The 23,798-nt window shown below is 43.1% G+C and overlaps 1 protein-coding gene across 1 annotated transcript; it reads right to left on the bottom strand.

Annotated features, from left to right (window-relative positions):
• Positions 1-1,708: 1,708 nt before the first annotated feature.
• Positions 1,709-22,446, bottom strand: LOC139762686 (XK-related protein 6-like). The gene is made up of 8 exons (XM_071687646.1): positions 22,241-22,446; positions 17,635-17,797; positions 14,553-14,749; positions 13,534-13,737; positions 10,983-11,146; positions 9,240-9,338; positions 7,268-7,485; positions 1,709-3,272 (listed from the first exon to the last, which is right to left on the bottom strand). The coding sequence occupies exons 1-8, from the start codon at positions 22,395-22,397 to the stop codon at positions 3,125-3,127; spliced, it is 1,350 nt and encodes a 449-aa protein (XP_071543747.1). The 5' UTR covers positions 22,398-22,446; the 3' UTR covers positions 1,709-3,124.
• Positions 22,447-23,798: the final 1,352 nt, after the last annotated feature.

Below are 23,798 nucleotides of genomic sequence, written 5' to 3'. Positions count from 1 at the left end.
AATGGTTAACATAAAAAGTAGACAATGTTTACATGAAAAGTACATAATGTTTACATGAAAAGTATATAATGTTTTACATTAAAGTATATAATGTTTTACATGAAAAGTACATAATGTCTTTACATAAAAAGTATACAATGTTTTATATGAAAAGTATATGTTTTTACATAAAAAGTATATAATGTTTTACATGAAATGTATATAGTTTTATCTTTTGATATACAGTATACGTATATCTACTCTTATATCGCTGATCTATGATATTCATGTCTCTTCTAATGTTAGAATCAGCTTCGAAGGGATCCAGTGATCTGTTTCTGTTTGAACTCTTTTGTAAAAGGGATCCAGTGGTCTGTTTCTGTTTGAATTCCTTTATAGAAGGGATCCAGTGATCTGTTTCTGTTTGAATTCCTTTGTAAAAGGGATCCAGTGTCTGTTTGTTTAAATTCCTTTGTAAAAGGGATCCCGTGATCTGTTTCTTTCTCAATACCTTTGTAGAAGGGATCCAGTCATCTGTTTCTGTTTGGATTCCTTTGCCAAAGACCCTTCTCTTCTTCAACATCTTGTATTGATACATCATGTATTTTGTTTTTATGATTTATACTTTTGGGGCAGCCAAAGTGCATAAACTTTGTATGTGTTTAGGTTCGAATCCATCTGTAATATCCACTCTTGTTAGCTCGTCTAAGTCCCTTAAATTCTTTTTTAGGAAGTCTTCCTTCAAGTTGATTTAAGGAGTCAATTATGTTACTTATAATTTTGGTCATTATGAAAAGGAGCGAGTCAATATTTTGAGAATGTATTTAAGTACATATGTAAAGTATAAGATATCACTCCTCTGAAAAAAAAATCACAATATGGCAAAGAGTTCCACAGACTACACTGTCTGTGGCTCACCACAGACTACACTATCTGTAGCTCACCACATACTACAGTGTCTATGGCTCACCACAGACTACACTGTGGCCCACCACAGACTACAGTGTGTGTGGCTCACCACAGACTACACTGTCTGTGGCCCACTACAGACTACACTGTCTATGGCCCACCACAGACTACACTATCTGTGGCTCACCACAGACTACACTGTCTGTGGCTCACCACAGACTACACTGTCTGTGGCTCACCACAGACTACACTGTCTGTGGCTCTCCACACACTACACTGTCTGTGGCTCTCCACAGACTACACTGTCTGTGGCTCACCACAGACTACACTGTCTGTGGCTCTCCACAGACTACACTGTCTGTGGCTCTCCACAGACTACACTGTCTGTGGCTCTCCACAGACTACACTGTCTGTGGCTCACCACAGACTACACTGTCTGTGGCTCTCCACAGACTACACTGTCTGTGGCTCTCCACAGACTACACTGTCTGTGGCTCTCCACAGACTACACTGTCTGTTGCTCTCCACAGACTACACTGTCTGTGGCTCTCCACAGACTACACTGTCTGTGGCTCTCCACAGACTACACTGTCTGTGGCTCTCCACAGACTACACTGTCTGTGGCTCTCCACAGACTACACTGCCTGTGGCTCTCCACAGACTACACTGTTTGTGGCTCTCCACAGACTACACTGTCTGTGGCTCTCCACAGACTACACTGTCTGTGGCTCACCACAGACTACACTGTCTGTGGCTCTCCACAGACTACACTGTCTGTGGCTCTCCACAGACTACACTGTCTGTGGTTCTCCACAGACTACACTGTCTGTGGCTCACCACAGACTACACTGTCTGTGGCTCTCCACAGACTACACTGTCTGTGGCTCTCCACAGACTACACTGTCTGTGGCTCACCACAGACTACACTGTCTGTGGCTCACCACAGACTACCTCAACGCCTTCGCCTTCAATCACATGAATATGGCCCTTAAGCACGACGGTACGACCCTTGAGCACGACGAGTCGTACCGTCGTGTTCGAGGGTCGTACCGTCGTGCTCAAGGGTCGTACCGTCGTGCTCAAGGGTCGTACCGTCGTGCTCAAGGATCGTACCGTCGTGCTCAAGGGTCGTACCGTCGTGCTTAAGGGCCGTACCGTCGGGTTCGAGGGTCGTACCGTCGTGCTCAAGGGTCGTACCGTCGTGCTCAAAGAGATCAAACGAGTCTTACATTAACGCAGTATTCTCACAACTCACACTATATAACTCACAAATTACCTCACTATACACTCGCATCAAAACGAACATCAGCGTTTCGTTTCAGTGTCCCACTGATTTCACAGTTCCGTTTCAGTGTCCCACTGAACATCAGCGTTCCGTTTCAGTGTCCCACTGAACATCAGCGTTCCGTTTCAGTGTCCCACTGAACATCAGCGTTTCGTTTCAGTGTCCCACTGAACATCAGCGTTCCGTTTCAGTGTCCCACTGAACATCAGCGTTTCGTTTCAGTGTCCGGTGAGAGTATCAGCGTTTCGTTTCATTATCCCACTGAGTTCACTGTTCCAACCGTTCCAGATTTCCAGTTATTATTTACTCTTCACCATAGTTAAACGACTGTTAGTAATCACACTGGATTAAGGTCATTTCACTCAGATTACGTGGTTCGCGTGTCTGTCGTTCTCCACGTCGCCAGAGCTGCTGTGCACAGCTGTGCAACTGTAGATCGCACGGCTGTGCCACAGCAGCTGACCACACTCCAACCGCCTAAAGATTTGGAGGCATTTGAAGTCTCGAAGAAATAGGCCTCTGTTTCGTTCCGATACGTTCCGTTCCGTTCCAATGTTCCTTCCTGTAACGTACGCCTGATTGAAATAAAGCTTTGGATATATCACTTTCTCCCAGTGATTCTCCGTCTTATCCATTAAAGATCTCTCTCAAATATTTACCAAAGATACTTCCCCTTCATTTGCATATTACTAGAACATCCCCATACACCTCCCGGACTTTCCAAAGACGACACAAAGTGGGGAAGACTTCAAATACCATTCATTGTGACAAACCTAGTAGAGCAAATAGTTTATGCAGCTCAAATATTGCACCTTCCTGAGAATACATTTGTCTAAAGCAGTTCAGGAGGATTAGAAAAGTATCCCCTTCACTCATGCAGTCAACGTTTTCTTTAAAGCCTAAAAGGGACTTCGCTAAGTCGTCTTGGGGTTGGATTAAGGGGGAACTATGTCATACGGTGAGGAGGCGCTTGGAGCGACGGTCAGGGTCGGCGCAGGCGAGGTAAGCGAGGAGGAACAAGCCGCCCAAGACACACAGCACAGACACCAGCACCAGGGGCAGCCAGTGGTACCACATGTTGCCGTCCGTGGCCAAGTACCTGTTGACACAGAGGGGAAAAAATTTAAAGTTACCCACTTTATGATATTATGAAAGAAAACTGGAATAAAGAAAATTGGAATCTTGTAATTCTCTTATTGTATGCAGAATTTTGTTCGTGTTTAAAGAAATTCTCATAAAAATAAGAAATCTACTGCACTATTTACATATCTATCTATCTAAATATATATTCGCTATTTCCTGCGTGAGCTAGGTAGCGTCCAAGAAATGACCTTAAGAGCCTTTTAGGGAAAAAACTAACCTCACTTGGTTCTTTCTTCTGTTACTTCTTATGGAAAGTAATACAGGAGGGGAGGATTTCTAGCTCCCACCCTTTTTAGATGCCTTTTGCGACAAGCAGGAGATACGCGGGCAGTAGGTTGTTAGATTGTTAGGGAGGTGAATGCAAGAGTTTTGGAAAGAGGTGCAAGTATGCAGTCGGTTGTGGATGAGAGAGCTTGGGAAGTGAGTCAGTTGTTGTTCGCTGATGATACAGCGCTGGTGGCTGATTCATGTGAGAAACTGCAGAAGCTGGTGACTGAGTTTGGTAAAGTGTGTGAAAGAAGAGAGCTGAGAGTAAATGCGAATAAGAGCAATGTTATTAGGTACAGTAGGGTTGAGGGAAAAGTCAACTGGGAGGTAAGTTTGAATAGAGAAAAACTGGAGGAAGGGAAGAGTTTTAGATATCTAGGAGTGGATTTGGCAGCGGATGGAACCATGGAAGCTGAAGTGAGTCATAGGGTGGGGGAGGGGGCGAAAGTTCTGGGAGCGTTGAAAAAATGTGTGGAAGTCGAGAACGTTATCTTGGAAAGCAAAAAAGGGTATGTTGAAGGAATAGTGGTTCCAACAATGTTATATGGTTGCGAGGAGTGTGCGGAGGAGGGTGGATGTGCTAGAAATGAGATATGAGGACAATATGTGGTGTGAGGTGGTTTGATCGAGTAAGTAATAAAAGGGTAAGAGGGATGTGTGGTAATAAAAAGAGTGTGGTTGAGAGAGCAGGAGAGGGAGTTTTGAAATGGTTTGGTCACATGGAGAGAATGAGTGAGGAAAGATTGACCAGGAGGATATGTGTGTCAGAGGTGGAGGGTACGAGGAGAAGTGGGAGACCAAATTGGAGGTGGAAAGTTGGAGTGAAAAAGATTCTGAATTATCGGGGGCTTGAACATGCAGGAGGGTGAAAGGCGTGCAAGGAATAGAGAATTGGAACGATGTGGTGTACCGGGGTCGACGTGCTGTCAATGGATTGAACCAGGGCATGTGAAGCGTCTGGGGTAAACTATGGATAGTTTTGTGGGGCCTGGATGTGGAAAGGGATCTGTGGTTTCGGTGCATTCTACATGACAGCTAGAGACTGAGTGTGAACGAATGTGGCCTTTGTTGTCTTTTCCTAGCGCTACCTCGCGCACATGCGGGAGGAGGGGGATATCATTTCATGTTTGGCGGGGTGGCGACGGGAATGAATAAGGGCAGACAGTATGAATTATGCACGTGTACATATGTATATGACTGTATGTGTATATATATGTATACGTTGAGATGTATAGGTATGTGTATGTGCGTATGTGGACGTGTATGTACATACATGTGTATGTGGGTGGGTTGGGCCATTCTTTCGCGTGTTTCCTTGCGCTACCTCGCTAACGCGGGAGACAGCGACAAAGTATAATAATAAAAAAAATATATATATATATATATATATATATATATATATATTTTTTTTTTTTTTTGCTTTGTCGCTGTCTCCCGCGTTTGCGAGGTAGCGCAAGGAAACAGACGAAAGAAATGGCCCAACCCACCCCCATACACATGTATATACATACGTCCACACACGCAAATATACATACCTACACAGCTTTCCATGGTTTACCCCAGACGCTTCACCTGCCTTGATTCAATCCACTGACAGCACGTCAACCCCGGTATACCACATCACTCCAATTCACTCTATTCCTTGCCCTCCTTTCACCCTCCTGCATGTTCAGGCCCCGATCACACAAAATCTTCTTCACTCCATCTTTCCACCTCCAATTTGGTCTCCGTCTTCTCCTCGTTCCCTCCACCTCCGACACATATATCCTCTTGGTCAATCTTTCCTCATTCATTCTCTCCATGTGCCCAAACCATTTCAAAACACCCTCTTCTGCTCTCTCAACCACACTCTTTTTATTTCCACACATCTCTCTTACCCTTACGTTACTTACTCGATCAAACCACCTCACACCACACATTGTCCTCAAACATCTCATTTCCAGCACATCCATCCTCCTGCGCACAACTCTATCCATAGTCCACGCCTCGCAACCATACAACATTGTTGGAACCACTATTCCTTCAAACATACCCATTTTTGCTTTCCGAGATAATGTTCTCGACTTCCACACATTCTTCAAGGCCCCCAGAATTTTCGCCCCCTCCCCCACCCTATGATCCACTTCCGCTTCCATGGTTCCATCCGCTGCCAGATCCACTCCCAGATATCTAAAACACTTCACTTCCTCCAGTTTTTCTCCATTCAAACTCACCTCCCAATTGACTTGACCCTCAACCCTACTGTACCTAATAACCTTGCTCTTATTCACATTTACTCTTAACTTTCTTCTTTCACACACTTTACCAAACTCAGTCACCAGCTTCTGTAGTTTCTCACATGAATCAGCCACCAGCGCTGTATCATCAGCGAACAACAACTGACTCACTTCCCAAGCTCTCTCATCCCCAACAGACTTCATACTTGCCCCTCTTACCAAAACTCTTGCATTCACCTCCCTAACAACCCCATCCATAAACAAATTAAACAACCATGGAGACATCACACACCCCTGCCGCAAACCTACATTCACTGAGAACCAATCACTTTCCTCTCTTCCTACACGTACACATGCCTTACATCCTCGATAAAAACTTTTCACTGCTTCTAACAACTTGCCTCCCACGCCATATATTCTTAATACCTTCCACAGAGCATCTCTATCAACTCTATCATATGCCTTCTCCAGATCCATAAATGCTACATACAAATCCATTTGCTTTTCTAAGTATTTCTCACATACATTCTTCAAAGCAAACACCTGATCCACACATCCTCTACCACTTCTGAAACCACACTGCTCTTCCCCAATCTGATGCTCTGTACATGCCTTCACCCTCTCAATCAATACCCTCCCATATAATTTGCCAGGAATACTCAACAAACTTATACCTCTGTAATTTGAGCACTCACTCTTATCCCCTTTGCCTTTGTACAATGGCACTATGCACGCATTCCGCCAATCCTCAGGCACCTCACCATGAGTCATACATACATTAAATAACCTTACCAACCAGTCAACAATACAGTCACCACCTTTTTTAATAAATTCCACTGCAATACCATCCAAACCTGCTGCCTTGCTGGCTTTCATCTCCCGCAAAGCTTTTACTACCCCTTCTCTGTTTACCAAATCATTTTCCCTAACCCTCGCACTTTGCACACCACCTCGACCAAAACACCCTATATCTGCCACTCTATCATCAAACACATTCAACAAACCTTCAAAATACTCATATATATATATTTCTTTTCTTTCATACTATTCGCCATTTCCCGCATTAGCGAGGTAGCGTTAAGAACAGAGGACTGGGCCTTTTTTGGAATATCCTCACCTGGCCCCCTCTGTTTCTTCTTTTGGAAAATTAAAAAAAAAAAACGAGAGGGGAGGATTTCCAGCCCCCCGCTCCCTCCCCTTTTAGTCGCCTTCTACGACACGCAGGGAATACGTGGGAAGTATTCTTAATTCCCCATCCCCAGGGATAATATATATATATATATATATATATATATATATATATATATATATATATATATATATATATATATATATATATGAGGTTGGAACAAGCAAAAATCACCCGAATTGTTATGTTTTTGTGTCCTTTTCAACCTCCATGTGGCCAAGAAAGTCACACGCCTTGGCCAGGGTGGGCTTCGAATCCAGTCCTTTGAGTGTGACTTACCAGAACGCTAGCATGCAGGCCTCCTCCACCAGCCTGAAGGCGTGGAAGACGCCACCTTGAATCCTCGGCGCCCTTCCTCCGACGTCCATGAAGGTGTAGAGGAGGATCAACCCGAAGGCGGCGCTGAAGGCGATATCGTCCACTCTACTGCAGGGGCCTTTCCTCATGTCGTGGGTAAATGTGGCGCTCAGACGAATTGGATCTGGGCAGCAGATAAGCTGTCATGGAGAGAGAGAGGAGGAAGGCGTGGTTATAGTTAGGTAGTGACTTAAGCTGCTGGGGAAAGAAGGGGTTCGTTCATAGTTTGGCAGCATGTAAGCTGTTGAAGGAGGGAAAGTTCGGCTAAAGCTTCGCACCCATGGAAACAGGAACACAGATCATTCGCACCCATGGAAACCGGAATATAAATCATTCGCACCCATGGAAACCGGAACACAGATCACCAGCGGAATCTAATGGCCTCCTTAGGGATGGAAAGGACAAATGCAAGTTTACCCAACGGATCTGGAGACCTTTTGAGGGATGGACGAAGGGAATCGAGAACCCCCTCCATGATGTTCTTTTGTTCTGAAGAGAATACACTCCGATCTTGTCTCTTGTGCCCTCATGAGGGGGTCAAAACAAAAGGCCAAAATGCTATTGGACACTGGGGGATCTTCACCATACTTTACACTCAATTCCCTTTCATTAATATTCGTAATAATTTGCATCGCACTCCATATATAAAGCAATAAATATCATGTATGCGACTTTGGATCCTGTAAACCATTCGAATTTTGAATAGGATCAGGCAAAAGCGAAGATAAAACAGGGCCGCGACTGCTTCCAAACTGATCATATGTATCTCTTTACCATCCCTGTGTCAAACAGTGAGTCTCATGCAGTCATGTACATCTCTCTCGCTTCCCTTATGGCACGACTCTGGGTGATGCACAGCCATGCGCACGCATGTAATTCGATAATCACTCAAAAGTAATTTTGCATGACCATTTTTGATGTCTTGTTCTAATTACACTGTCTAATTTTTTTGGCTCCTAGCATTGTTGATCTATTTCCCTATCAAAGTGTCCTGTTCTACTCCTAAATACTCCTCAGCTTCCTTCAAAAATACTCCTCTGCTTCCTTCAAAAATACTCCTCTGCTTCCTTCAAAAATACTCCTCTGCCTTCACCACGCATAATAAGTTTCATTCGAAAACACTCTCCTGCCTTCATGTATAATAATCAACTTCATTCGAAAACACTGCTCTGCTTTCATTTTGCATATTCAGTTTCATTCAAAAACATTCCTCTGCTCTCATCTTGCATACTCAGCTTCATTCAAAAACACTCCTCTGCTTTCATCTTGTATACTCAGCTTCATTGTGCTTTCAACCAGACTCAACCTCATTCTACAAAACTCCTCTGCCTTCGCCAGTCATCATGTACATTCATCTTTCAATCTAAAGTTCTCCCCAACTTTCCTTAATAATAATAATAATAATGATAATAATAATAATAATAATAATAATAATAATAATAATAATAATAATAATAATAATCAACACCTCACTTTATTCTATTTGTAATGCACTATACATATAGTCTCACAAACAAAATAAATAAATTATGTAAAAGTATGGGAGATAATTGTATACATATACATCAAAATACAACAGATGTGGCTTAGCATACACGCTCACCAACATCAATATTATCACCAATGACCAATTATCTAAATAAGTTTACAATTGCAGAGTTTCATAATAAAATTCTTATGTCTTATGTACTCAAAAGATTCCTTCCTATCTCTCTCTATGTCCACCACTGATACAATTCTTGATCATACCTTAAAGCTTTGTTTCCACTTAAGAGAACCACAGCGAAGGATTACCACCGCCCCCTTTCCCACCCGATTACCAGGACATAAAACTGGTTCTAAAGCAGTTAGATCCAGAGGGGAGTTCCCTTACCGGTGAGGACCAGGAACCTACCTGGACTAGGACGAGGGTGCTGGTTGCCACCCAGTGGCAAGACACAATGACCAGGAACTCAATCAGGTACTTGCTGGAGAACAGGGCGAAACATAAGACCTGCGAGGAAAAAGGTAAAAATAACAATCTTGCTTTACTCTCTGCCTGGGCAGAGATTCGAACAAGGGCCTAGTGTTTCCAGGAGTGGTCGTATGGTGTGTGTGTGTGTGTGTGTGTGTGTGTGTGTGTGTGTGTGTGTGTGTGTGTAGTTTTTCCGATTAAAAACTGGATAATTTTTTTTTCTTTTTCTATCTGTTATTCACAAGAGACGAGTCAAAAATTCAGAAAATGTTTGATGGTATTTTTAGGCAAGTGTTCAAAATTCAGTGACAGGTCTGAAAAACAAAGTCTATCCTTCTGATATATATATATATATATATATATATATATATATATATATATATATATATATATATATATATATATATATATATATATATCGCTGGAGGAGGGGGGATGCTATTTCGTGTGTGTCGGGGTGGCGACGAGAATAGATGAAGGCAGCAAGTATGAATATGTACATGTGTATATATGTATATGTCTGTGTATGTATATGTATGTATACGGTGAAATATATATGTATGTATATGTGTGTGCGTGGGCGTTTATGTATATACATTAGTATGTAGGTGGATTGGGCCATTCCTCGTCTGTTTCCATGCGCTACCTCGCTCACGCGGGAGACGGCAGTTAAGTATAATAAATAAATATGTAATAGAATATATATATATATATATATATCATACAAGCCTCCAACAGCCAGGATCGAACCTGGGATCCCTGTGCAAGAGGCAGGCATGCTAACCGCTAGGCTATGGGCCTGGCTAATAGGAAATAACTATTCGAATACTATGTACTTGAATACCCTTCGTCTCACGTTGGTGAGCAACGGGGTCTACACCGGTTATTTCCCAACAGGCGCACATAGCCAGTAGATACCCTTTTACCGAACCTATTCGCCAGGCCCATAGCCTAGCGGCAGCACTCCCGCCTGTTGCACAGGGGTCCCGGGTTCGATCCTGGCTGTTGGAGGTTTGTACGTTCTATGAAGGTGCGCGTTCATATGCACTTAGCTCGTGTATATATATATATATATATATATATATATATATATATATATATATATATATATATATATATATATAAAACAGCAGTTTCATTTGTTCTATACTGTGGGTTTTCATGCATAGCCTTCTACAGTAAGGCAAGCAATGCGTAACCTTCTACAGTAAAGCAGGTCATGTATAACCCTCTACAGTAAGGCAGGCCATGCGTAACCTTCTACAGTCAGGCAAGCTATGCGTAACCTTCTACAACCAGGCAGGCCATGTCATGCGTAACCTTATACAGTGAGGCAGGTCATGCGTATCCTTCTACAGTATACCAGGCCATGCGTAACCCTCTACAGTAAACCAGGCCATGCGTAACCCCCTACAGTAAGGTAGGCCATGCGTAACCCTCTACAGTAAACCAGGCCATGCGTAACCCCCTACAGTAAGGTAGGCCATGCGTAACCCTCTACAGTAAGAAAGCTCATGCGTCACCTTCAACAAGCAGTCTACGAATGTAAGAAAATGAAGCAACCCTATGCAAATTCAATCACCCATTCCCATACAACAGAACACAAGCACGTCAGGTTTCGGGAAGGGGACGCTCATGCCAGTGCATTAATCCCATCACCCGTGACAGCGCATTTCACCTCACCTGTGGCGCGATGGAGCAGAAGTGGGCCAGGGAGAGGAGCAGGAGACCTGCTGGACTGAGGTTCCCGATGGACGCTTCAGCTAAACGCGTCGCCTTGGAGAAGGAAGCCACAGACCAGGCCATGGCCACTAAGGACGCTGCCACCGACAGGAGCTGCATTATCACTGTCAGGAGGAAGGCACTGTGAGAACTGGGTAGACGAGGAGGGGCCTGGCAACCCGCGAGGTGCAGCATGACAAGGAAAACTTAGTTGAAACAAAAATTACACGAGTGTGTGTGTCGATGATAGATGAGGAAAGGTAAACACGGAGTCTATGGAGGAATAAATATGGAAGGAATGGGTGAGAAATGGAGGATTGAAGAACGGTAGAACATGGAGGAAGGTACAAGATATGTGACGACGTCCTTCAAGCACGAAGAAGTAGGAGTCAAAGGTGAAAAGAAAACAGCTGGAGGGAGACTTCTGAGCAAGATGAAGAACCACAGAGACGAGTATATGGAGCACATATATGGACGAATCTGATTGATATGTCAGGCACACTCACTATACGTGACCATCCGTCAAGCTGGACACAAGACTCAAGACAAAAGGAACTCTTTGATATATGCTAATGATTCAGTCCTTAGCTTATAACCCTCCCTCGAGTGTGTAATGATACATCATACTTCCACAACCAAACCTCTGTGGGTTTTGACAATCATTCATCAAGGTATTATCTCTACAAACTGTGGCATGAGTAAGAGAAGGATGTCAAAGCCTATCGAAACGATAGCTGCTACTGAGAGAGTGGTTTCTCCTGAGAAACTGCCTTCTACTGCGCCTGTGTATGATATTAGGGCCCCCGCCACCTCCTGCCCTCGTCTACAACACATCACGGCAACTGAACCTTTCTGTGACACACTTTGCTTACATTGCGGCCCTTGGCAACTCAAAGGGGGTGGGCCGTTTTGATCACTGTTTCTTTCCTTACACCTCCAAACTTTGGGACTTTTTACCCACTCATGTCCTTCCCAATAACTACGACCTGGAACACTTTAAAAGACAGGTTTTTCAATTCCTTCAAAATTCTTAAGTACTTCTCCTTGACTTTTTATAATCCTCTCTATATTTCAATTAAGCCTCCAAGATTAAAAAGATATCACTAAAAAACACATTAGTCTAAGCAAGGAAACATAAGCTATTTACATATAAGTAGCCAGCTACATAAAACTAGATCAAACGTAGGCACTGATACTTATCTACAGACAAGTATGTCTACAGGTGGGTATATCTATAGACGGGCATATATACAGACAGGTATATCTTCACACAGGTATATCTACAGGTGAGTATATCTATAGACGGGTATATATACAGACAGGTATATCTTTATACAGGTATTTTTACAGACAGGTATATCTATAGACAGGTATATCTATAGACAGGTATGTACAGGGAGGCATATCTACAGACAGGCATATCTACTGACACGTATATATACAAACAGGGATATCTACAAACAGGTATCTCTACTGACACGTATATATACAGACAGGCATATCTACAGACAGGTATATACAGACAGGAATATCTACAGACAGGAATATCAACAGACAGGAATATCAACAGACAGGTATATCAACAGACAGGCACATCTAGAGACAAGTATATCAACAGACAGGCATATCTAGAGACAAGTATATCAACAGACAAGTATATCAACAGACAGGTATATCAACAGACAGGTATATCAACAGACAGGTATATCAACAGACAGGCATATCTAGAGACAAGTATATCAGCAGACAAGTATATCAACAGACAGGAATATTAACAGACAGGTATATCAACAGACAGGCACATCTAGAGACAAGTATATCAACAGACAAGTATATCAACAGACAGGCATATCTAGAGACAAGTATATCAACAGACAAGTATATCAACAGACAGGTATATCAACAGACAGGTATATCAACAGACAGGTATATCAACAGACAGGCATATCTAGAGACAAGTATATCAGCAGACAAGTATATCAACAGACAGGAATATTAACAGACAGGTATATCAACAGACAGGCACATCTAGAGACAAGTATATCAACAGACAAGTATATCAACAGACAGGAATATTAACAGACAGGTATATTAACAGACAGGTATATCAACAGACAGGTATATCAACAGACAAGTATATCAACAGACAGGTATATCAACAGACAGGTATATCAACAGACAAGTATATCAACAGACAGGAATATTAACAGACAGGCATATCTAGAGACAAGTATATCAGCAGACAAGTATATCAACAGACAGGAATATTAACAGACAGGTATATCAACAGACAGGCACATCTAGAGACAAGTATATCAACAGACAGGTATATCAACAGACAGGAATATTAACAGACAGGTATATTAACAGACAGGTATATCAACAGACAGGTATATCAACAGACAAGTATATCAACAGACAGGAATATTAACAGACAGGTATATCTACAGACAGGTATATACAGACAGGGGAGACAAGGCCACATACACAGATGCGCAGACAGAGCACTCACACGTCTGGCTGATCTGGCCCTGCAGGGCCTGCGCAGGGACGGTGTTCGTCATGATGTACAGCTGGAGGATCAGCTGGGGCGCGTCCTGCACCATTGAGGACAACACGTCCACGTTGGCAGCGTCCCTCTCGGCGTGCACCCACAGCACACGGTACCTGGGTCGTGGCGCCTCCTCCACGGCCGCCCCAACAATGCTGTTGTATCCTGGCGAGGCAGGCAAGCATACGTCACTCACAGGGAGAGGGAGGAGGTGTGTCTTTGTTTACCTAGGAGGTGGAGGGTGTCTTTGTTTACCTTTCCTCCCCAAACTCCTCGCCCTACCCCTCCCCCAACCCTTATCGTATTTCAAGTATTTCTCAGATAATTCCTCTCTCTCTCTCTCTCTCTCTCTCTCTCTCTCTCTCTCTCTCTCTCTCTCTCTCTCTCTCTCTCTCTCTCTCTCTCTCTCTCTCTCTCTCTCTCTCTCTCTCTCTCTCTCTCTCTCTCTCTCTCTCTCTCTCTCTCTCTCACTGAACGAACCAGAAAATCTTTCTCCCCCTCTCCCTCTCTCTCTCTCTCACTGACCGACCCAGGAAATCTCTCTCTCTCTCTCTCTCTCTCTCTCTCTCTCTCTCTCTCTCTCTCTCTCTCTCTCTCTCTCTCTCTCTCTCTCTCAAACACACTTAAACTAAACCATTGATAACTTTTTGACATTAGGTATGGGTCAAATCTCTCTCTCTCTCTCTCTCTCTCTCTCTCTCTCTCTCTCTCTCTCTCTCTCTCTCTCTCTCTCTCTCTCTCTCTCTCCACATCACCACAACCTAACTTTCTGAACCTTTGATCATTAATGCCCACCACATCACCCTTCCTTCCCTCATCAAAAAAGGTCATTATACAATCACCATTTGTCGCTTCTTTGAGGCCACTATCACCCTTCCTTCCCTCATCAAAAAAGGTCATTATACAATCACCATTTGTCGCTTCTTTGAGGCCGTTATCACCCTTCCCTCCCTCGTCAAAAAAGGTCATTATACAATCACCATTTGTCGCTTCTTTGAGGCCGTTATCACCCTTATCTTGGTCACAAGCGGCGGCTGGGGGTTGGTTGTTATGCTTGTGGTTGTGGTGGTTGTACTGGTGGTGATGGTGGTGGGCTGGGCCTTCGCCTTGTTCATGCGGGCCAACCAAAGACTGTTCTCTGACACTTTTGACCCCATAGTATATCAGATCCAGGTATCTGTGAGATAAGAAAATCTGATCAGCTATCTAAATACCCAAGGGCACAACTAAGAAACTATGATAAGGATATACAAACATTCATTCATACATATGTGGATACAACACAAAGGGAAACCTTTTTTGCTGATGGTCTCCAAAGGGTATTGAAACGCGAGGTGGATTGAGCGCTAGGATAAGTGACCGTCAGATTTAGTGAATGCTAAGACTATAAATACCTTCAAAAAAGTCGTTGAGACACATATACATTCAGGTATACTCTGGGAGAAACACACGCCAGGAGTAAACTGTATAAATGACAGCGTTAACGGGGAAACTAAAAGGCTAATGTGCAGCAATGGGGAAGTCGGTGATAGTTTAAGGAAAGTACTGAGCGGAATTACATTATCATTCTTTTTGGTCAAGTTATATCTTATTTTTTTCTTTTTTCAGACAATTCAGTTGTGGGCCAATCAGGCCTCCTGTTGTCTGTCTTCCTCATGTCATTTGCATCTGAAGATCGGGAAGTTATACAGGAGGGGAGGCTGTATGTATCATCGGGGCACTCCTAATGACTCCATCCTTTCTCTGCTGCTGAATGCAGCGCAGCTTTGATTCTGCAGGAGCCCCTGCAGGAAGTGAAGTGTGTTAGATATCTGGGAGTGGATTTGGCAGCAGATGGAATCATGAAAGCTGAAGTGAATCATAGGGTGAAGGAGGGAGCGAAAGTTCTGGGAGCGTTGAAAAATGTATGGAAGTCGAGAGCGTTATCTTGGAAAGCAAAAATGGGTATGTTGAAAGGAATAGTGGTTCCAACAATGTTATATGGTTGCGAGGCGTTGGATATAGATAGAGTTGTGCGGAGGAGGGTGGATGTGCTGGAAATGAGATGTCTGAGGACAATATGTGGTGTGAGGTGGTTTCATCGAGTAAGTAATGAAAGGGTAATATAGATATGTGGTATTAAAAACAGTGTGGTTGAGAGAGCAGAAGAGGGTGTTTTGAATTGGTTCGGTCACAGGTAGAGAATGAGTGAGGAAAGATTGACCAAGAGGATACATGTGTCAGAGGTGGAGGGAACGAGGAGAAGTGGGAGACCAAATTGGAAGTGGAAAGATGAAGTGAAAAAGATTCTGAGTGATCGGGGCCTGAACATGCTGGAGGGTGAAAGGCGTGCAAGGAATAGAGTGAATTGGAACGATTTGGTATACCGGGGTAGACGTGCTGTCAATGGATTGAACCAGGGCATGTGAAGCGTCTGGGGTAAACCATGGAAAGTTTTCTGGTGCCTGGATGTGGAAAGGGAGCTGTGGTTTCGGTGCATTATACATGACCGCTAGAGACTGAGTGTCAACGAATGTGGCCTTTGTTGTCTTTTCCTAGCGCTACCTCGCGCATTTGCGGGGGTAGGGGGTTGTCATTTCATGTGTGGCGGGGTGGCGACGGAAATGAATAAGGGCAGACAGTATGAATTATGTACATGTGTATGTATGTATATGTCTGTGTGTGTATATATATATGTATACGTTGAGATGTATAGGTATGTATATGTGCGTGTGTGGAAGTATATGCATATACATTGTGTATGTGGGTGGGTTGGGCCATTCTTTCGTCTGTTTCCTTGCGCTACCTCGCTAACGCGGGAGACAGCGACAAAGCAAAATAAATAATATATATATATATATATATATATATATATATATATATATATATATATATATATATATATATGTGTGTGTGTGTGTGTGTGTGTGTGTGTATAGAGTGAATTGGATCGATGTGGTATACCGGGGTTGACGTGCTGTCAGTGGATTGAACTGGGGTATGTGAAGCGTCTGGGGTAAACCATGGAAAGTTCTGTGGGGCCTGGATGTGGAAAGGGAGCTGTGGTTTCGGGCATTATTGTATGACAGCTAGAGACTGAGTGTGAACGAATGGGGCCTTTGTTGTCTTTTCCTAGTGCTACCTCGCACACATGAGGGGGGAGGGGGATGGTATCCCATGTGTGGCGAGGTGGCAATGGGAATGAATAAAGGCAGACAGTGTGAATTGTGTGCATGGGTATATATGTATGTGTCTGTGTGTGTATATATATGTGTACATTGAGATGTATAGGTATGTATATTTGCGTGTGTGGACGTGTATGTATATACATTGTGTATGGGAGTGGGTTGGGCCATTTATTTCGTCTGTTTCCTTGCGCTACCTCGCAAACGCGGGAGACAGCAACAAAGCAAAATAAATAAATAAATAATATATATATATATATATATATATATATATATATATATATATATATATATATATATATATATATATATATGCTGGAAAAGGAAACATATGATCCTGAGCGCTTTTCGTATATTGACACATCTTCTGTAACTGTCCTCTGAAGATGAGTTAATACACGAAAGCGCAAAGGTTTCCTCAGCATTTATAAAATCACGTGTGTCTGTTGTGATTTTCCTGCATACATTTTCATCATTATACATAATCGCTGTTTCCTGCGTCAGCATGGTAGCGTCAGGAAACATAAAAACAATGGCCCATCCACTCATATATATATATATATATATATATATATATATATATATATATATATATATATATATATATATATACATACACATACGCAGACATCACATATATACACAGGTACATATTCATACTGCCTTGCCTTCATCCATTCCTGTCGCCACCCCGCCCCACAGGAAGACAGTAATCGCTACTTCATCAGTTGGATGACTGAGCCAGGCAATACATACATACACAAAGTGTTCCTTCCAACCCTTAGAATATTCTCTTGACCCAACGTGGAGAGAATATTAAACTTTGAGAGAATATCAGACTTCCTCTCTCTTTTGAACTTTGACCTGACCCATCCCCCCCCCCCCCCCCTTCACTGACCTGAGGATGGTGGCCTGTAGAAAGAGATGGGCGATGACCCTAAAGGCCCACATTTGCCTTGTGGCCTTGGGCGACCTATAACACATGCCATCTGGCTCACACACATGTTCATCAAACCAGTACCAATACAAGCTGAAGCCGTTGACGACAACCAAGGGCATGACTGTGGGCGAAGAGGAGGAAATAATGATGGATAATTCAAGGATTAATCTAAATCATGAATTAATCCTCTATATCACATCCACTATGACAGGTCAAACTCAATATCTTATCCAATGTAATTAAGTAATCTGAGAGGATTACATTCAATATTTCAGATTAAAGTGATAGATATGAATCATGAATTGCAATCTAATCCAATGTAATTAAGTAATCAGAGAGAATTACATTCAATATGTCAGATTAAACTGATAGATATGAATCATGAATTGTAATCTAATCCAATGTAATTAAGTAATCAGAGAGAATTACATTCAATATGTCAGATTAAAGTGATAGATATGAATCATGACAAGTAATCTGATTCAATGTAATTAAGTAATTTGAGAGAATTACATTCAATATGTCAGATTAAAGTGATAGGTATGAATCATGACAAGTAATCTAATCCAATGTAATTAAGTAATTTGAGAGAATTACATTCAATATGTCAGATTAAACTGATAGATATGAATCATGACAAGTAATCTAATCCAATGTAATTAAGTAATTTGAGAGAATTACATTCAATGTCAGATTAAACTGATAGATATGAATCATGACAAGTAATCTAATCCAATGTAATTAAGTAATTAGAGAGAATTACATTCAATATGTCAGATTAAACTGATAGATATGAATCATGACAAGTAGTCTAATCCAATGTAATTAAGTAATCAGAGAGAATTACATTCAATATGTCAGATTAAACTGATAGATATGAATCATGACAAGTAATCTAATCCAATGTAATTAAGTAATTTGAGATAATTACATTCAGTATGAGAGATTAGACTGATTGATAGGAATCACGACTCGTGATCTTATCCAATGTAATTAAGTAATTTGAGATAATTACATTCAATAAGGGAGATTAAACAACTAGATATCAATAGCGAATCGTAATCCTATCCAATGTAATTAAGCAATTGGAGAGAATTACATTCATAATGACAGATTAAACTGATAGATACGAATTTCATCCAATGTAATTAAGTAATTTCTAAGAATCATGTGATAACAAGTGACTCATTCTCCAACACGGATATATATATATATATATATATATATATATATATATATATATATATTATTTTTTTTTATTATACTTTGTCGCTGTCTCCCGCGTTTGCGAGGTAGCGCAAGGAAACAGACGAAAGAAATGGCCCAACCCCCCCCCCCATACACATGTATATACATACGTCCACACACGCAAATATACATACCTACACAGCTTTCCATGGTTTACCCCAGACGCGTCACATGCCTTGATTCAATCCACTGACAGCACGTCAACCCCGGTATACCACATCGCTCCAATTCACTCTATTCCTTGCCCTCCTTTCACCCTCCTGCATGTTCAGGCCCCGATCACACAAAATCTTTTTCACTCCATCTTTCCACCTCCAATTTGGTCTCCCTCTTCTCCCCGTTCCCTCCACCTCCGACACATATATCCTCTTGGTCAATCTTTCCTCACTCATTCTCTCCATGTGACCAAACCACTTCAAAACACCCTCTTCTGCTCTCTCAACCACGCTCTTTTTATTTCCACACATCTCTCTTACCCTTACGTTACTCACTCGATCCAACCACCTCACACCACACATTGTCCTCAAACATCTCATTTCCAGCACATCCATCCTTCTGCGCACAACTCTATCCATAGCCCACGCCTCGCAACCATACAACATTGTTGGAACCACTATTCCTTCAAACATACCCATTTTTGCTTTCCGAGATAATGTTCTCGACTTCCACACATTCTTCAAGGCCCCCAGAATTTTCGCCCCCTCCCTCACCCTATGATCCACTTCCGCTTCCATGGTTCCATCCGCTGCCAGATCCACTCCCAGATATCTAAAACACTTCACTTCCTCCAGTTTTTCTCCATTCAAACTCACCTCCCAATTGACTTGACCCTCAACCCTACTGTACCTAATAACCTTGCTCTTATTCACATTTACTCTTAACTTTCTTCTTCCACACACTTTACCAAACTCAGTCACCAGCTTCTGCAGTTTCTCACATGAATCAGCCACCAGCGCTGTATCATCATCGAACAACAACTGACTCACTTCCCAAGCTCTCTCATCCCCAACAGACTTCATACTTGCCCCTCTTTCCAAAACTCTTGCATTTACCTCCCTAACAACCCCATCCATAAACAAATTAAACAACCATGGAGACATCACACACCCCTGCCGCAAACCTACATTCACTGAGAACCAATCACTTTCCCCTCTTCCTACACGTACACATGCCTTACATCCTCGATAAAAACTTTTCACTGCTTCTAACAACTTTCCTCCCACACCATATATTCTTAATACCTTCCACAGAGCATCTCTATCAACTCTATCATATGCCTTCTCCAGATCCATAAATGCTACATACAAATCAATTTGCTTTTCTAAGTATTTCTCACATACATTCTTCAAAGCAAACACCTGATCCACACATCCTCTACCACTTCTGAAACCACACTGCTCTTCCCCAATCTGATGCTCTGTACATGCCTTCACCCTCTCAATCAATACCCTCCCATATAATTTACCAGGAATACTCAACAAACTTATACCTCTGTAATTTGAGCACTCACTCTTATCCCCTTTGCCTTTGTACAATGGCACTATGCACGCATTCCGCCAATCCTCAGGCACCTCACTATGAGTCATACATACATAAAATAACCTTACCAACCAGTCAACAATACAATATATATATATATATATATATATATATATATATATATATATATATATATATATATATAATTATATATATATATATATATATATATATATATATATATATATATATATATTCATACTATTCGCCATTTCCCGCGTCAGCAAGGTAGCGTTAAGAACAGAGGACTGAGCCCTTGAGGGAATATCCTCACTTGGCCACCTCCTCTGTTCCTTCATTAGGAAAACTAAAAACGAGAGGGGAGGATTTCCAGCCCCCCGCTCCCTTCCCTTTTAGTCGCCTTCTATGACACACAGGGAATACGTGGGAAGTAAACAGGAGTCATTTAGTGGAATATTCTACTAATTACTCCCTTAAAGATCTAATTGTTGATGACTCCTTGATTAAGACACCAGTCTATTGGTCTTTGCCCTTCTGTACTGGTTTCTGCCCTCCCCAGCTGGTTTCTACCCTACTGTACTGCTCTCTACCAACCCAAGCTGGTTTCTACAATACTGTAATGGTCTCTGCCCTCCCCAGCTGGTTTCTCCCCTCCATAGCAGTGCTGGTCTCTTTCCTCCCCAGCTATTTCTACCCTACTGTAGTGTTCTCTAACCTCCCTAACTGGTTGCTACCCTTTTTCATTGCCTTTAGTTCCCTAAAACTGGCTTATATTTGCATTTAATACTGGCATTCATCCTTCCCCCAGAGTCCCTGCCTGTAACTGGTTTAATCCCCTTATTTACTGAACCCTAACCTCTCCTAAGGTTCCTAACCCTTTCTTTAGATTGATCCAAACCCTTCGTAATTGGTTATCAAATGGCCCGAATGCTATTCAGTTGGATAATGCCCTCCTATCAACAGGTTAGAACACTTTTATCTATTGATGATACCCATACGAATTCATCCAAGCCCTTCATTGATAGTTAATCGCTCTTATTATAAATATGTGAGTCTAAACCTCTTTATTTTGGTTGGTTTCCTTATAGATTGGTCCAGAACCTTGATGGCCTTATCAACTGGTTCGAATTCTTTACCGGTTCGTTCCCTTATCAAAGGGTTCAAACCCTTCTTTTCTGGTTCATCTCTATATCGAATGGTTCAAACCCTTCTTTTCTGGTTCGTCTCTATATCGAATGGTTCAAACCCTTCTTTTCTCTCCTAGTTCGTTCCCTTGTTAACCGATTCGAACCCTTCTTTTCTGGTTCGTGTCCTTATCCACTGCTTCGAACCTTTCTCTCCTGGTTCGTTCCCTTGTTAACCGATTCCAACTCTTCTTTTCTAGGTCGTGCCCTCAACAACTAGGGTTACCCCTCCCTCTAGTCGAGGGATCGTACCGAGTCCACCACTTCCTAGTTAGTGTCAGTTCATCCCTTATCCTCCCGTCCCACACCTCCTCGAGACGTCCCTCTATCCCCTCTATCCCTCTATGCTGTTGTCTTGAACCACTCCCGTCCTTCGCTCCCAGACATGACACATCCCCACCTCTTCCCTCCATCCCTCCCGTCTACGCCCTCCTCTATCCCTAGGGCCTCGCCGATCAGTAGGACAGTGAAGTGGAACCAGACACACCCCCATCCCTCCATCCCTCCCGTCTACGCCCTCCTCTATCCCTAGGGCCTCGCCGATCAGTAGGACAGTGGAGAGGAACCAGACACACCCCCATCCCTCCATCCCTCCCTCCTGTCTACGTCCTCCTCTATCCCTAGGGCCTCACCGATCAGTAAGACGGTGGGGAGGAACCAGTCTTGGGTCTCCGGGTCGTCGCGCATGTAGAAGGCCACCAACACGTCGGAGACCACGTCGAAGTAGAACATGATCACCGAGATGAGGGCCGTCAGGGCGTCGAACCAGCCGAATTTCGATATTTCCATCGGCTGCGTGAGGGTCTTGATGCCCTGTGGAGAGATCGAAGGGTTTTAGATCCTGTCGGGGCTGGAGTTAAGGGGTGTGGATCACATGGCCTTGGATGTAGAAGTCGAGGTTGAGGTTTAGAGTCTAAAGGTGAATGGAAGAGGTTCAGGTCATGGCCCTGGGGTAGTTTATAGCCCTGATGTGGAGTTCAAGGGTGAATTTAATGGGTTCAAGTCATGGCCCTCTGATGTGGCAGGGAATAAGCACAGCAAGTCTATGTTCCCACAGAAGTGAGAGAATGGGTCAAAAACTCCTATTGTGGAGTGACTGGATGTATGTACCGTGTGTGTGAGTGTGTCTGTGTATGTGTGTCTGTGTGTGTGTCTGTGTCTGTGTGTGTCTGTGTGTGGAGGAGGGGGGAGGAGCAGAAAGGAACGAGAGATCAACCTAAAGAACATCTGATATCCCGAAGAACAACACTCCATCACTGAGTCAATGTAAACATTCGTCCATCACTGAAACAACTGAATGTCGAAGCTTCGTTCGCTTCCTAGCCACAGACCATGGGGGTCATCTTTTCAACCTAGAGGAGAAGATGGAATGAGCCTTTTAAATCTCTCAGATGAAGAACATGATAATGATAAGGCGCAGTGAAATGGTCGACCCAAACAGAACAATTTGTAAAGAACTGGTCGCGCCAAACAGAACAAGGTATAAGGAACTGGTCGACCCAAACAGAACAATGCGCAGTGAAATGGTCGACCCAAACAGAACAAGGTATAAGGAACTGGTCGAGCCAAACATAACAAGGTGTAAAGAACTGGTCGAGCCAAACAGAACAAGGTATAAAGAACTGGTCGAGCCTAACAGAACAAGGGCGCCGTGAACTGGTCGAGCCAAACAGAACAATGCGCAGTGAACTGGTCGACCCACACACAACAAGGTATAAGGAACTGGTCGACCCAAACAGAACAAGGTATAAGGAACTGGTCGAGCCAAACAGAACAAGGTGTAAAGAACTGGTCGACCCAAACAGCACAAGGTATAAGGAACTGGTCGACCCAAACAGCACAAGGTATAAGGAACTGGTCGAGCCAAACAGAACAAGGTATAAAGAACTGGTCGAGCCTAACAGAACAAGGCACAGTGAACTGGTCGAGCCAGACAGAACAAGACGCAACACAAGGCCGTCTGGAGGTAATCCAGTCCAAGGGAGCAACACCACACGTCCAATCCACAGATGGGATTCGAACCTAACGCCTCATCAAGGGGTAGATCCCGGCCTCCCTCTCTTGATTCTACAAGGAGCAACCTGCTGGTGCGCATGCTCGCCCGCCCGTCCATTCCCGCTTACGACAGCGGAGCCGAACTGGTGGTAACGCTGACGCTGAAGGAGACACACACACACACGCGCGCGCGCG

The sequence above is a fragment of the Panulirus ornatus genome, chromosome 44, assembly GCF_036320965.1.
Source record: "Panulirus ornatus isolate Po-2019 chromosome 44, ASM3632096v1, whole genome shotgun sequence".
NCBI lineage: Eukaryota > Metazoa > Arthropoda > Malacostraca > Decapoda > Palinuridae > Panulirus > Panulirus ornatus.
This window is presented reverse-complemented; position numbering and strand designations above follow the sequence as displayed.

Excerpts from the sequence above, each read along its gene's own strand:
- LOC139762686 (XM_071687646.1), bottom strand. The coding sequence starts at position 22,397 with ATGGAAATATCGAAATTCGGCTGGTTCGACGCCCTGACGGCCCTCATC. Across the intron at positions 11,147-13,533 it reads GGGCCAGATCAGCCAGACGT|TGATAATGCAGCTCCTGTCG; the intron begins GTGAGTGCTCTG and ends TCCTCCTGACAG. Across the intron at positions 7,486-9,239 it reads GCACCCTCGTCCTAGTCCAG|CTTATCTGCTGCCCAGATCC; the intron begins GTAGGTTCCTGG and ends TCTCCATGACAG.